This window comes from Nothoprocta perdicaria, unplaced genomic scaffold (genome assembly GCF_003342845.1).
Source record: "Nothoprocta perdicaria isolate Ctin4 unplaced genomic scaffold, notPer1 scaffold_48, whole genome shotgun sequence".
Taxonomy (NCBI): Eukaryota; Metazoa; Chordata; class Aves; order Tinamiformes; family Tinamidae; genus Nothoprocta; species Nothoprocta perdicaria.
The window spans coordinates 1,957,931-1,970,114 of NW_020455732.1; the positions used below are offsets into that span (position 1 = coordinate 1,957,931).

Genomic DNA, 12,184 nt, shown 5'->3' on the forward strand with positions numbered 1-12,184 from the left:
CTTTTTAAGAAGCCTGACATTTTGTTATCTGCAAGTGTTTAATAGAAATATGCCCCTCCCCAACCAAAACCTGCTATCTGTGTTTATAAAACTTTCATAAACACTATATGTAATCACTACTACTTATGTGGGCAAAGACTATCATAGAGCATCTCATCACCCGGGCATGTTGTTCCCGTGGGAAGGGAAGAGACGCAGGAAAATGGAAAAATACATGCAAAATAAGGATACCAGCCACCTGGAGTCAACAGCAAGCCATAGGTAGTCTTGGGAAAACGACTAAACCTTAGAAAAGCTGCTGTGGGTCTGTTCTGAGCTGTTCCAGAAAGCCTGGGAAGGGAATGCCAGGGAGATAGGTCCTGTGATGTTCCCCACGTGGCTGCTGGCGTGTTGGATGCTGTTATGGGAAAGAGGCCAAGGACAGGGATTCTCAGCCGCTTACTCCATAGGGGGTTGATGGCAGGTGGTGTGATGCTGAACTCATCGTTATGGAGCAGCCTTGGTGTTGCCAGAAGAGTCCCCCTTTGGATCCCATCTTTGTACGTGGAGGGATGGGATTCCAGTTCGCTGGTGCACTGGTGTGATGGTGGGTCCGCTGGTGTAATGTGAGTCTGGGCAGGAAGGATGGCTCCAGCCTTGCAACATGTCCAGGCAAAACACAGTGTGAAGGGGAACTGCTCCAATTTGGTCACTTTTTACACAGTTTAGACCCAATGTCTGATTTACCCCTACAGCCCTTTAATCCCTGAGCAACTTCAGTGCCCCCTTAGTGAATGAAGGTGCCATTTAGCAAAGGTCTTGAATGCAATATCCAGGCTGTTCATTTGTGAGATGAGGGCTGGAAGCGTGGCAGTGGGATAGAATCATAGAATCATAGAATGCCGAAGGTTGGAAGGGACCTCAGAGGTCATCGAGTCCAACCCCCCTGCTCATGCAGGGTCACCTAGAGCACGTGGCACAGGGCTGCATCCAAGCGGGTTTTAAAGATCTCCAAAGAAGGAGACTCCACAACCTCTCTGGGCAGCCTGTTCCAGTGCTTTGTCACCCTCACAGTGAAGAAATGCTTCCTTAAGTTCCTGTGGAACTTCCGATGCTTCAGTTTGAAGCCATTTCCTCTAGTCCTATCACTGCCCACCACTGAAAAGAGGCCGCCCCCCTCCTCCTCGCTGCCTCCCTTGAGGTATTTATACACGCTGATCAGGTCCCCCCTCAGCCTCCTCTTCTCCAGGCTGAACAGGCCCAGCTCTCTCAGCCTTTGCTCATAGGGCAGATGTTCCAGGCCTCTGATCATCCTGGTAGCCCTGCGCTGGACTCTCTCCAGCAGCTCCACATGCCTCTTGTACTGGGGAGCCCAGAACTGGACGCAGTACTCCAGATGTGGCCTCACCAGGGCTGAGTAGAGGGGGATGATCACTTCCCTCGACCTGCTGGAGACGCTTTTCTTAATGCACCCCAGGATCCCGTTGGCCTTCTTGGCCACCAGGGCACACTGCTGCCTCATGGTCAACTTGTCGTCCACCATGACACCCAGGTCCCTCTCTGATAACTGGCTACAATGCAAGAGTAAAGGCAAAGTGCACAGGAAATCAGAGGGGCTGGGAGGACTGGGGATGAAGCAGCTCAGCAATAAGATCCAGCACTTTCAACCATCACCTGCTTGTCCAGTTCAGCCCCTGCATCCCACCGTGATCAGCTCCTTCTTGGTCCTCTGTTCCTGCTTCAGCCAAAAGGGATGAATTGCTTCCTCGGAAAAGCCCTGAGTGTAAAAAGAGCCAATAGGATATTTACTTCTGCTTCCCAGCAGCTTTATCTTCTCTCCATGTGCTGGAAGGGCCTCAGGCAGGCTGTTTCCTATGATTTTATGCATCACTAAATGAACAGAGAGGCTTCCCTGGAGAGTTATTAAAGCCTATTTAAGCCATTAAGTTTTTTTTCGCTGATTATAGTGGAGGTGAGAAATGCCACAGACCCCTTTCCCCATGCAAGGTGCAGAGGGAGGAGGCAGTGCCCACTAAAAGAAACTGTGGGTGTAATGCATGCACAAGGATCGGTACAGCCCTAAGGCAGGCTGCTGAGTGCCAGCAGGCATATTTTCCCTGGGGATAGCCCCGGGCTTGTGGACGTGACTATCCAGCTACATTCTATCCTTCATTGTCCTGGCTGGATGCAGAAGTCTCTTTCAGGTCGGAGTTGCACAGCTTGGTTTCTCCTCCACATCTAGGCCTGATCCTTGAGCACTTGGTCACTGTCCTTGCTTGAACAGACATGTGAACACTGTTGCTTTCGGGATTATGATGAATTTGTTTCCTCTGCTTCTGAGAGTCTCTGGATGTTCAGCTGCTCAGTGCGTACTGAGACCCCAGGAGACCCAGGGGGGCTTTGATTCATGGGGATGCCATCGTGGAAGCTAGAGGGCAGGAAGGACTTCTGGGAATAGCCCACTAAAGACCCCAAACCACTGCAGTCCTCTGCAGCTCTCAGTGGGTGCTGGATCAGGACATGAGTGATGTCTGATTGGTATCACGTAGCAGGAATTCGCCTCATGAGGCTGATATGTTCAACAGCCCACAGGCTCCTGACACAGATGAGACGAGTTCCCTGCCCAGAGCTGCCTCTGCTGGGCTCCATGCCCAGTTTTTCCAACATGTGATTGCAATCACCCACGTGGCCCCGTGCACCTAGAGCTCTGTGCAGGTGTCCTGCCCCACTCACCCTTCAGGCTCTCCTACTGCTCCCCCATGGCTCAGCGCTGCTGACAAACAGCCCTCCAGGATACTCTTTGGCAGAACCGATTGATTTTCCTCGCCCTTGGGAGCTTGCAGGACAAACAGCTGCTCTATTGATCGTAAACACGGAGTTGCAAATGGCACGTCCCCATCCTCCCTCCTGGCAGCAGCTGCTGCTGGATTTCACCACGGCAGCTGGAGAGACGGTGTGTAATGAGCAACCCCCCGCAGTTCTCGTGGGCTTGGGAGACCTACGTGCAGGGCTGCCAAATTCTACAGAACTTGTGGGCCTTGTGATGCAGGACTGGCCAGACAGCACAGGGGCTGAAAGGGAAGTGAAGATGTCAAGGGTAACATGTTAGTGCTGGGAGACGTGGACCTCTCAGTGGTGGGTAGAGAGGAACAAGGAACCACCTATGCTCCTACAAGGAACCCCCTGAAGCTCTGTGATGACCCTCAGTCCATTTGTAAAGCAGGGGTTTAACCACAATTAAATTGACTGATGAAATGACACCTCTCTGCTGCTGCAATGTGGGTAGGTAGGGACTGACTTCTACCTCCAGTGAGTAAGGGCTAGAATGGCAGGGCATAAACATATATAGAACAAAATATCCCCTGTAAGATGAGAGGACGCTTTGGTGTGTAACCATAGAGCTAAGTGGAAAGGAGGGATATGGGTGGTAATTTGCCCAGATCTACCTGAAGGCTCCTGGTGCATCAAGCAGGGAGGTGAACACTGGGGATGTTAATGGTGAAGAGTGGAGAAGGGGAGCAGTATTGTGCTTGAATCCTGCTTGGGAGAGGACAGAGCCTTTTTCTGGTGTCCCTGAAATGGCTGAAGAAGGCTCAGAAAATAGCCACAAAGAAGCCTGAGCGTGGAAACCTGCCTCACAGGAAGAGACAGAGCCATTTAGTTTTTCAGAGTGCAAGGGTTGAGTGTGGTTTACAAATACCTTTGCTGGGAGAGAAAAAATCTGGCGGTGGGGTGTGTAGTAATCTGTTAGACAAAGAACAAATACCTGTGGCCTGGAACACGATGCTGCAAAGGCAAGGAAAGCACTTTATCTTCTCTAAACCTTGAGGAGACATTGGAGTGACTTCTGTAGGCAAAACTGGAGGCTTTTCTGAGAAAGGGGCTCCAGTTCAAGAAGGCTGATGCTGAGAGGACTGAATGAGATTATTTTATCTCTGTTACACATACAGTAGCACTAGAAGGAAGTTCTGGAGTCTTCCAAGTGCTGCCAGCGTTGGGATGCAGCAGGGTCGTTGTGCCTGGTTGTGATGTCTTGTGGGTTAATACACTACAGTGGCTTTGCTGAAACCTCTACAGGCCAGGTAAAGCATAAGCAGTAGCAGAACTGTTAGGACTATATAGAAAAGCCACCCAATAGTTTGCTTTAATTATGACAGTATCAATTTGTTTGCTTTACGTGGTGTTTGTCAGAAGATGAAGGATAGTTACCAAAATTATCATGCAGACTAGTCTGTGTATAATAGCGGGCCAAGAGGTTAGACGAGGAAGGGTTTCTGGGTTGGGTAAGAGGCACAAAGTAAAGCTGCCAGATAAACAAGCCATAACTTCTGTCGAGAACCTATCAACAGATTCCCACCACATGCACTGCAAATGGGCAGCCGTGCAGAGAATTCTGTTTGAATCGGCGTCTTGTGCGCTGTGGTATTTTCCAAGCCATGCTGGCAGGGTGGCATTTCCAACTCTAAATAATATCCATCAAGAGAGGCCTGCCCTGAGGAGCCTGGATTCAGGGTAGTCTCCAGGCTTCAAAAACTTCAAGGCACTGGGTACACTGCTTTGGCCTAGGCGCCTGTCTAATGAGCATCACAAATTAATTTATAGGGGTTCTTCTCTTGTTGGAGAGATGCTGTGTCTGCGGGATCAAAGAAAGGATGAGCTAAGTGCTGGGCGCAGGCCCAGGGCACTGGTGCATCTCTACGCTGACATGGACTTTGCTTGTGCTAGTCCCATCTGCAGGAATTTCCTGCTTTAGCTCCCTTTGTGGAGACAAACAGGCACCTTCTTTGAGATACCTACTCTTGGATCAGCTTTTCAGAAAGTTCTCCCAAAATGACCCCTTTGCCTCCTTACAAGAGACCTGCATGCTATAGGACATCCACTCACTTAGCTTGTAGTCAAGAGCAGAGAGCTCAAGGAGAACCAGCTTTTCATGTCTCCTCCAGCCCTTTTACAGCAGCTGCAAATCAGGTGCATTAGCTGAGAATGTTAGACTGAGCAGGTGATGGGCTTGAAAGGAGGCAGGAAAAGGGAATTCTTTGTCCAGCTCAAAATGAATCGAAGGGACATAGTGCCAAGAATGATGTGGAAAATGCTTCTCCATCTTATCCCTTTTTTCATCCCTCCTTGAGGTCCTAAATCTGTTTCATTCTTTTTTGGCTGGGCTGTGGCCAATATGGCCTTATATTGTCAAGACAGTGAAAAAAGCAGAACAGCAAAGACTGCCAGTTGTTTAATTTCTCACTATTAATGGATTTTAATCTAAACACCAGTGGCAAATATTTATCATTGTGTTTCTGTGGCCTGGTGCTGACAGGTGATAGACAGTGCTCTGTCTCTCTGTCCCTTCTGCCCTTCCCTGTGTGACTATTTGGGTTTATTATGGCAATTGTGAAAAGGGGAATGGAGCTGGGAGGGGGCTACTTACCTTTTATATGGCACAGCAGGAGCTCCTTTTCTGGGTATTTGTTGAGATTGCAGTAAGGTGAAGAAGGATTTTCTCCTATATTTAACCTCAGTTTGATTTAATCTGAGGGGATCTCTTTTGGAAGCAGGGGCAGATGGAGCTCAGCCTCGTGAGCTGTGGGCTCTGCATGCAGCTCTGAAGGAAAAATCACATCATTCTTGTGATAAAAATCCCATTGTACCTAAACTAATCTAAGTTGGGATGCTACAGTCAAGCATGCATCTGAAGAAGGATAGTTTCATGAATTAAAGACCTTGATATGCTGCCAATGCTGGCAGATTATAAAAAGATTTAGAGAATCTCATATCCCTGCCAGGGAGGTTTTGGTCATTTTTACAGTGTGTGCTGGATGTACAGGAGGGGGTGAACCAAGCTGGAGCAGCTCGCAGACTGCACATGTCCTGCAAAGCCTCTGTTTTCCTGTGGCATCATGTGCAGGAAGGACTCTGAAACAGACTGCCCAGGAAGGCTGTGGGGTCTCCTTCTCTGGAGGTCTTCAAAAGCCCACCTGGATGCCACCTGTGCTCTGAGTGTCTCTGCTGGAGCAGGACAGTTGGACTAGATGATCTCTAGAGGTCCCTTCCAACCTCAGCCATTCTGTGATTCTGTGATTCTGTGATTCTGTGATTCTCTTTCTCAGCTGGCCCTACCCCTGGTCCTCTGCTTGGTGTGGGACTTGTGTAGCTGATTAGATGGACAACCAGCAGAGGAGGACAGCAGTCTGCACAATGGAAAGACCAAACCATGGCTACTGCCCCTCACCCCTATGCCGGACTGTGACCTTCCCTTCAGAAGAGGGATGGAGACCTAGGCATGTGCATGGACAGGGTCTTACAGCAAAGAGAAGCGGACGGAGAGGACTGGGGATGTGTGGAGAGGGAGAAATGAGAACAGGGAGATGGGATGTGAATTGATATTTCAGGAGATATCCCCCTGCATCCAAATCTGATCCCAAAAGCCCAAAAGAAGCTACCTTGAAGCACTGAGATACTGCAGTATTGTAGCTCCCATCGTTTCCCATACTTGAGTTCAGGCTGCTGCCTCCCAGACTGCCTTTGCCTGGGATACCTGTGCAGGGCATGGGACATGTGCAGTGCTGTGACATCTCAGGTGTCATCAACATAAAAGCCACTCCTCCCTTCCTGTGACGATCCTGCTCATTACTTACAGAATGGACACTAATGCAACCCCACGTGCGTGTGCACAACACCCGGTCATCACCTCAGCACAGCCTTCCCAAGACCAAGGGAAAAACACCTCAATCCACCCTTTTCAGCCCTCAGGAGACCTTCCCATCCTTCCCCCCGGGACCACAACCATGGAAAGGTCACTTTTGTCCCTTTTTTGGGCCCCACCTGGGGAATAGGATACAACACTCTCTTCTTTCTTCCTAAAAGGGGAGTCTTCCAGCTATGATCCAAGCACCATAATCCTCCTGAGAGCTCCTGTTTTGGGACTAATGATGCCCAAATGGAGAAAAAAAACAAGCCAAGTCCTCCCTAGTCTTCCTGTGTCATCTTTTGCTAGATATCAGCTGCCTGTGTTCCCTGGCTGCTTTCCCCTGTATTAGCTTCATCGTCCTTGTCCTCACCAGCCCTCCTCTCTGCTGAGCTGCACTTGTTTAACCCGTTCTTCCCTTCCTCTCCTTCTTAACACTTCTTCCCCTTCCTCTCTCACTGTTCTCTCAGGGCCTTTGGTCCCTTTGTAGTATCTTCCTCGTCTTCTCCTATCCTGGGGGTGGCTGTGGGGATCATCCCTATCCTGCCCTGTCCTCCCAAATCCTTCCCTAGACCCATTCCTGCCCTTACATCTCACAGGAGGCAGCAGGTGGGTGCAGAATAAGCAGAGAGGCCGCCCAGCATTGCTTTGATGCCAACACACTCAGCCCATGCTGAGAACCGTAATGCAGGCGAGTCCCACCTTGTTAATGCCATTAACTTGGAGAATGAGACTCCTTCACCAGCATCTGAGGCACAGCAGAACCCAGAGGACCAACAGGAAGGAAGAAACAGCCTTTGAGTTTTGCATTTAATAAGTGCTGCTGTGCAGGGTTTGCTTGGAGCCCAAGAGGCAGATACCTGGCAGATAACCCCATGTGTGGAGTCAGGGGGCCCTGACCTGGCACAAAATTGAGGATTTGCTGATTTACTGGGCATAACTGTGTTTGCAGTGCAGCTGAGGGCCAGACGTTCTGCATTTCTGCCTCGCTCCAGGGGCTCCATGGGCTGAATCGTGTCCTTTAAGGGGAAACACTTGCAAAGATAGAGCTGTGTTGCAAACACTGCAGGAGAGACCTGCAGCAGCAACAGAAAGAGGCTACACTTTATTTCTGGACTCCCACGTGCTGGCATCAGGTAGCCAAAATCTTAAACGCACCAGTGTCTCGTGACTCTAGCTTGGGGTTGCTAGAGATCTCTTGTCACGGGAATGGCTGAGATCCCAAGAAATAACATGTGAGATTTTGCATGCTCCTTATTGCTAGCCCCTGGGCAGCTGGTAGAAGAGGATATTTCTAATTCTCTTTATAGGATTTTAGATGCACAAGAGAAGCAGAGCACATCAAAGAGGAATGAATGCTGTAATTCCCTTGAAAGGTCGGGCCTTTTTACAGAGCTCTTTATTGCTGCTAAGCTCTTTAGGGAACACTGTATTCTGTCTACCGCAGACTTGGCTGTGATAGTAAGATATGCAATGCCCATCCATCCCTATTACTATTTCAGTCTCCTGCTAATGACCCAGATCCTCAAAGGCTGTTAAGTGCCTGATTTCATTTGAAAACACTGGGAGTTTGACATTTAAATCTTTAATGCCCCGTATAAAAGCCTGCCCTGCAAAAGGAGATGTGCAGAGCCAGGTCTGGTTTCATGGCATGGACTACAAGCCTTGCAGCTGGGTTAGAAGAAACACCACGAGGGACTGAATAGAGTTGGAAGGAAGAAAGCCAGAGCCTCCCTCCTCTGCTGTCTGTGCATGATTTAATGTTATATGGTCAGCTGAGTCACAAGTGACTCAGGTCACCTGTGGGGACATTACTGCTTTCTCACAGGGGGCTTTGGTTTTGCCATTCTCATCAGAGAAAGGGCAGATAGGGGTAGGACTAGGATTATGGCAATCCTCATCAGTGATGAGGCACCATCAAAAGTGATGAGGCACCCACCAAAAGGCAAGAAGATACCCAGAACAGATGGAGGGAGCAGGTAAGGGGCAGAGATGTGGCTCCATTCTCCAGGAACGTAGAGGAGAACTGAGGTCGGCTTTGGCAGTGTTGGGAATTGGTACCCACCAGAACGGTACCATTTGGACATTGTTTCTAAGGACAGCTGAGGTTTTGGAACTGATTTTCAACAGCATGCCCATTAGTATGAGTAGAAATGTCTCATTTTAAATAGCAGGAGAAATGTAGGAGGACAGAAATGGAGCAACTCCTAGGAGAAACGGGATGTGTGAAAAGTTGCTGAAAAATAGACTGGCTTGGGCCTGCTTTAGCCTCTTGCCTTTCTTTTGGAGACTGTCCTTGACAAGGGATGAGCTCCTGGTTTGAATCTGGTGGAAAATGAAAAGGGACCACTGGGAGCTCGGATAAGGCAGCAGGTATTATCAAGTGAAGATGACTGTCCTTTCCCAGCTGGCCTGACGGGCACTTAATAATACCCAATTCAGTCTGTTCTTACAGCAGAAAGAGAGAACTTCAACTAAGAGCCTGTTCAGGGACTTAAAAATCTAAGCAAAATATTGCAGAGGTTTTATGCTGTCCTCAAATGAAAAACTACTCTGAGAAAGATGCTAAGGCATTGTTGTATAAGGCAAAATATTGTTGAGTGCAAAAGAAAGGGAGGTGTGAAACTTCAGCTTGTTGGGATAAAGAAACTGAAATAAGCTATGCACTTAGCCTGCACTTTTGTCCCTGTTTCTCTGTGATAGTTGTGGCAAAAAGTCAGTACTGCTAACAGCCCTGTGCTGAGAAGCCTGTTGTAATTAAGAGTGGTTTATGTGATGTGGAAATGCATGTGAGTGAGTGCAGGATGGTGGGTATGAGCTTCAGTGTGTAATACATGGCCCTCAAGTCAGGGCTGGTGGAAAATAGGGGTAGAAATGTGGTTAACCTGGCCGAGAAGTCAGACCGTAATCTGTGTGTATAGACTGAAATATTTACCCAGCGTTGTGGAGAGAATATGCCCAAACTCCTTAACCTCATATAACTCTTAAATAGCGGTCTTAAATCTTCAAAGGGACATTATACTGAGATGAATTTTGACCTAGATGCTCGAGATGGATTCTTTTGCTTTCTTTTGAAAGCATCACTATTTAAGCGACCGAGGGGGTGTATTGATAGTGGGAATTAGGATGACAAGCCCTTATTTCACAATGTGCCAGGAAGGGAACTAGAGCAAGGGTAGTACAGGATCACAGTCTGGATCTGCTTTTCATCTTGGATGTTTTTCAAGAGGAGAGTACGAGTACAGAACAAGAGAGTGCTGGAAAGCACGTTCGTTTTCACAGTTCTTTTCTATTTTCACCTACAATTTAGGGGATTTAGTGATCAAAATGAAGGTAGAACATATCCCTCACTCCTCCTCAAGCCCAGACAGTATGTAGGAAAATATACACCCATATGTATTTTTTCATACTGCTGAAGTAGTAAGAGGAAACATTAGTGCTTAATGTTATCATCTTTTCCCTGAGAAAGTTTGGAAACAACTGAATAGCTGCAGGTTACAGGCAGGTTAGAGAATGTTGTGTCCCACTCTACTGGCGTGTAAAGTCTTTGTGCTGAATATCTCTGGAAACATTTCTGCTATTCTTTACTCTTAAGCGCATGCCCAGGGCATGACAGCTTTCATAGAAAACAAAGGGATTTACTGCTTTCTAAATCATCCTAGGATGAGCGTCACATTACAGTGTCAAACAGGAAAAGAAAACCACAGTAAGGAATTTGTTGCTAACAAAATGTCTGTATTAAAATACAAAGAAAACATTCCTATTGGGAACAGTAGTTAATAGAGTCTCTTTTGTATTGGTACTAACAACATTGCAAGTTCTTCTTTCCAAGTAGACCATAATGCTCTTGAGGAATAAATTCCAATACTGTCATTTTGAACATAAGCTTGAAAAAAAAAAGAGGTCAAAAACAATAGTGCCATGCATCCTGGCAATATTCCAGCATCATTACACTGGCTTACTGCAGCATGTCCGTCAAAAAGGGGTTAGATCTGGGCACTGCTTGCTGACGGCAAGCTCAGAGGGCTTCCTATCGTGTTCGAGAAGGCAATGATTGCGTTGGAGCCCTTGGTGCTCTTGTTCATACTCAGGATGTCCACACTGGTTTGTTCTGGCTCGGTTTTCCTGAAGATGTTTTTCATGGTGGACTGAAAGTTGTTGGTGACGAAGCAGTAGACAATGGGGTCCATGCAGCTGTTGAGGCTGCTCAGAGTCACTGTCACGTGGTAGACAATGAGGCTGATGTCGTGGGGCATATCTGGGTTGATGGAGATTGCGACCTGTCGCACGTGGAAGGGAGTGAAGCAGATCATAAAGATGATGAGGACAGTGATAAGGAGTTGCACAGCCCTCATCCTCCTCTCCCGACTCTGGTGCATGAGGCTGGGTTTGGACAGAGCACACATAATCCTGGTGGTGAAGAAGATGATTATGATGAGGGGGAAGAAGTATTCGCAGACCATCAGGGCCAGGATCTTGGAGAGGCAGCACTGGGCAAACTGTATTGCCATGCTCAGGATGGAGAAAGTCACCACGGTTGCAAAGATCCAAATGAAGACACAGATCCCCTTGGCACATGTGGGGTTCCTCCATTTACGTGAGGCCTCCACCTGCACGATTGCAAGATAGCGGTCAACGCAGATACACGTCAAGAAGAGGATGCTGCAGTACATATTGACAAAATAGCCAAAGATGTGGACCAAGGAACAGTTCAGGCAGTCCCCTGCACTATAGAACATGATGAGCCGAACAGGCAAGGAGAAGCCCACCAAGAGATCTGTGACTATCAAGTTGATAGTGTAGATAACAGAGGTGGTTTTTGTCTTGGTACGGAAGCAGAAGACGTACAGTGCCAAGCTGTTCAGCACAACACCCACCAGGAAGATGATGGCATTGACCACCATCAGGGCAATCCACATGTTGTAGAATTCTTTATACAGTTCTGTGTCAGGATGGATGAACTTGGAGAACAACTGGAGGCTAGAGTTGGTTCCCTGCGTAGAGTTGATAGAGTCAGGGACTGATAGGTGGGTAGAGGAGGTCGGCATGGTTGCTGATTTTCCAGAAATCTGCAAGAGAAGAAACAGAGACATTGATGTGTTTGTCAGCATTCCTTTAGGCTCAAAACATTGTCCCCTAAGAACATTTAAACCAGTATATTTGCACATCCTCAGTGATGTCTGTATTGCTGTAGTTCCTGAGCCTTTCACTTGCCAATGTATTAAGTGGCAAGCTGAGTTTACCAATAATTGCCTACAAAATACCTGCTTTTATAACGTCTTTCAGTGCTTCCAGATGGGTGTTTCCAGCCATGTGGCAAATGGCTCAGGGATGTAAATGGGGTTGCTGCGGGCAAGCAAGGTGCATTGCTGCTCATGGAGGACATCACAGGATGCCTGTCCTGGCAGGGAGGTCCAGACTCATATGGGGTTCCTAGTAAGTTTTATTTTCTGAACATGGTACTAACTCTTTTGACTGCCTTCATTAGAAAGCTCTAGATCTTTTGACTACTTTGATTAGAGC

The 12,184-nt window shown here is 47.9% G+C and overlaps 1 protein-coding gene across 1 annotated transcript; it reads right to left on the minus strand.

Annotated features, from left to right (window-relative positions):
* Nucleotides 1–10,413: 10,413 nt before the first annotated feature.
* On the minus strand, nt 10,414–11,724 carry GPR20 (G protein-coupled receptor 20). Its single transcript, XM_026047146.1, has one exon. The coding sequence runs from the start codon at nt 11,707–11,709 to the stop codon at nt 10,648–10,650; it is 1,062 nt and encodes a 353-aa protein (XP_025902931.1). The 5' UTR covers nt 11,710–11,724; the 3' UTR covers nt 10,414–10,647.
* Between the last annotated feature and the right edge of the window lie 460 nt (nt 11,725–12,184).

Bases quoted from the DNA above. Each gene is read 5' to 3' on its own strand.
- GPR20 (XM_026047146.1), bottom strand. From the start codon at position 11,709: ATGCCGACCTCCTCTACCCACCTATCAGTCCCTGACTCTATCAACTCT.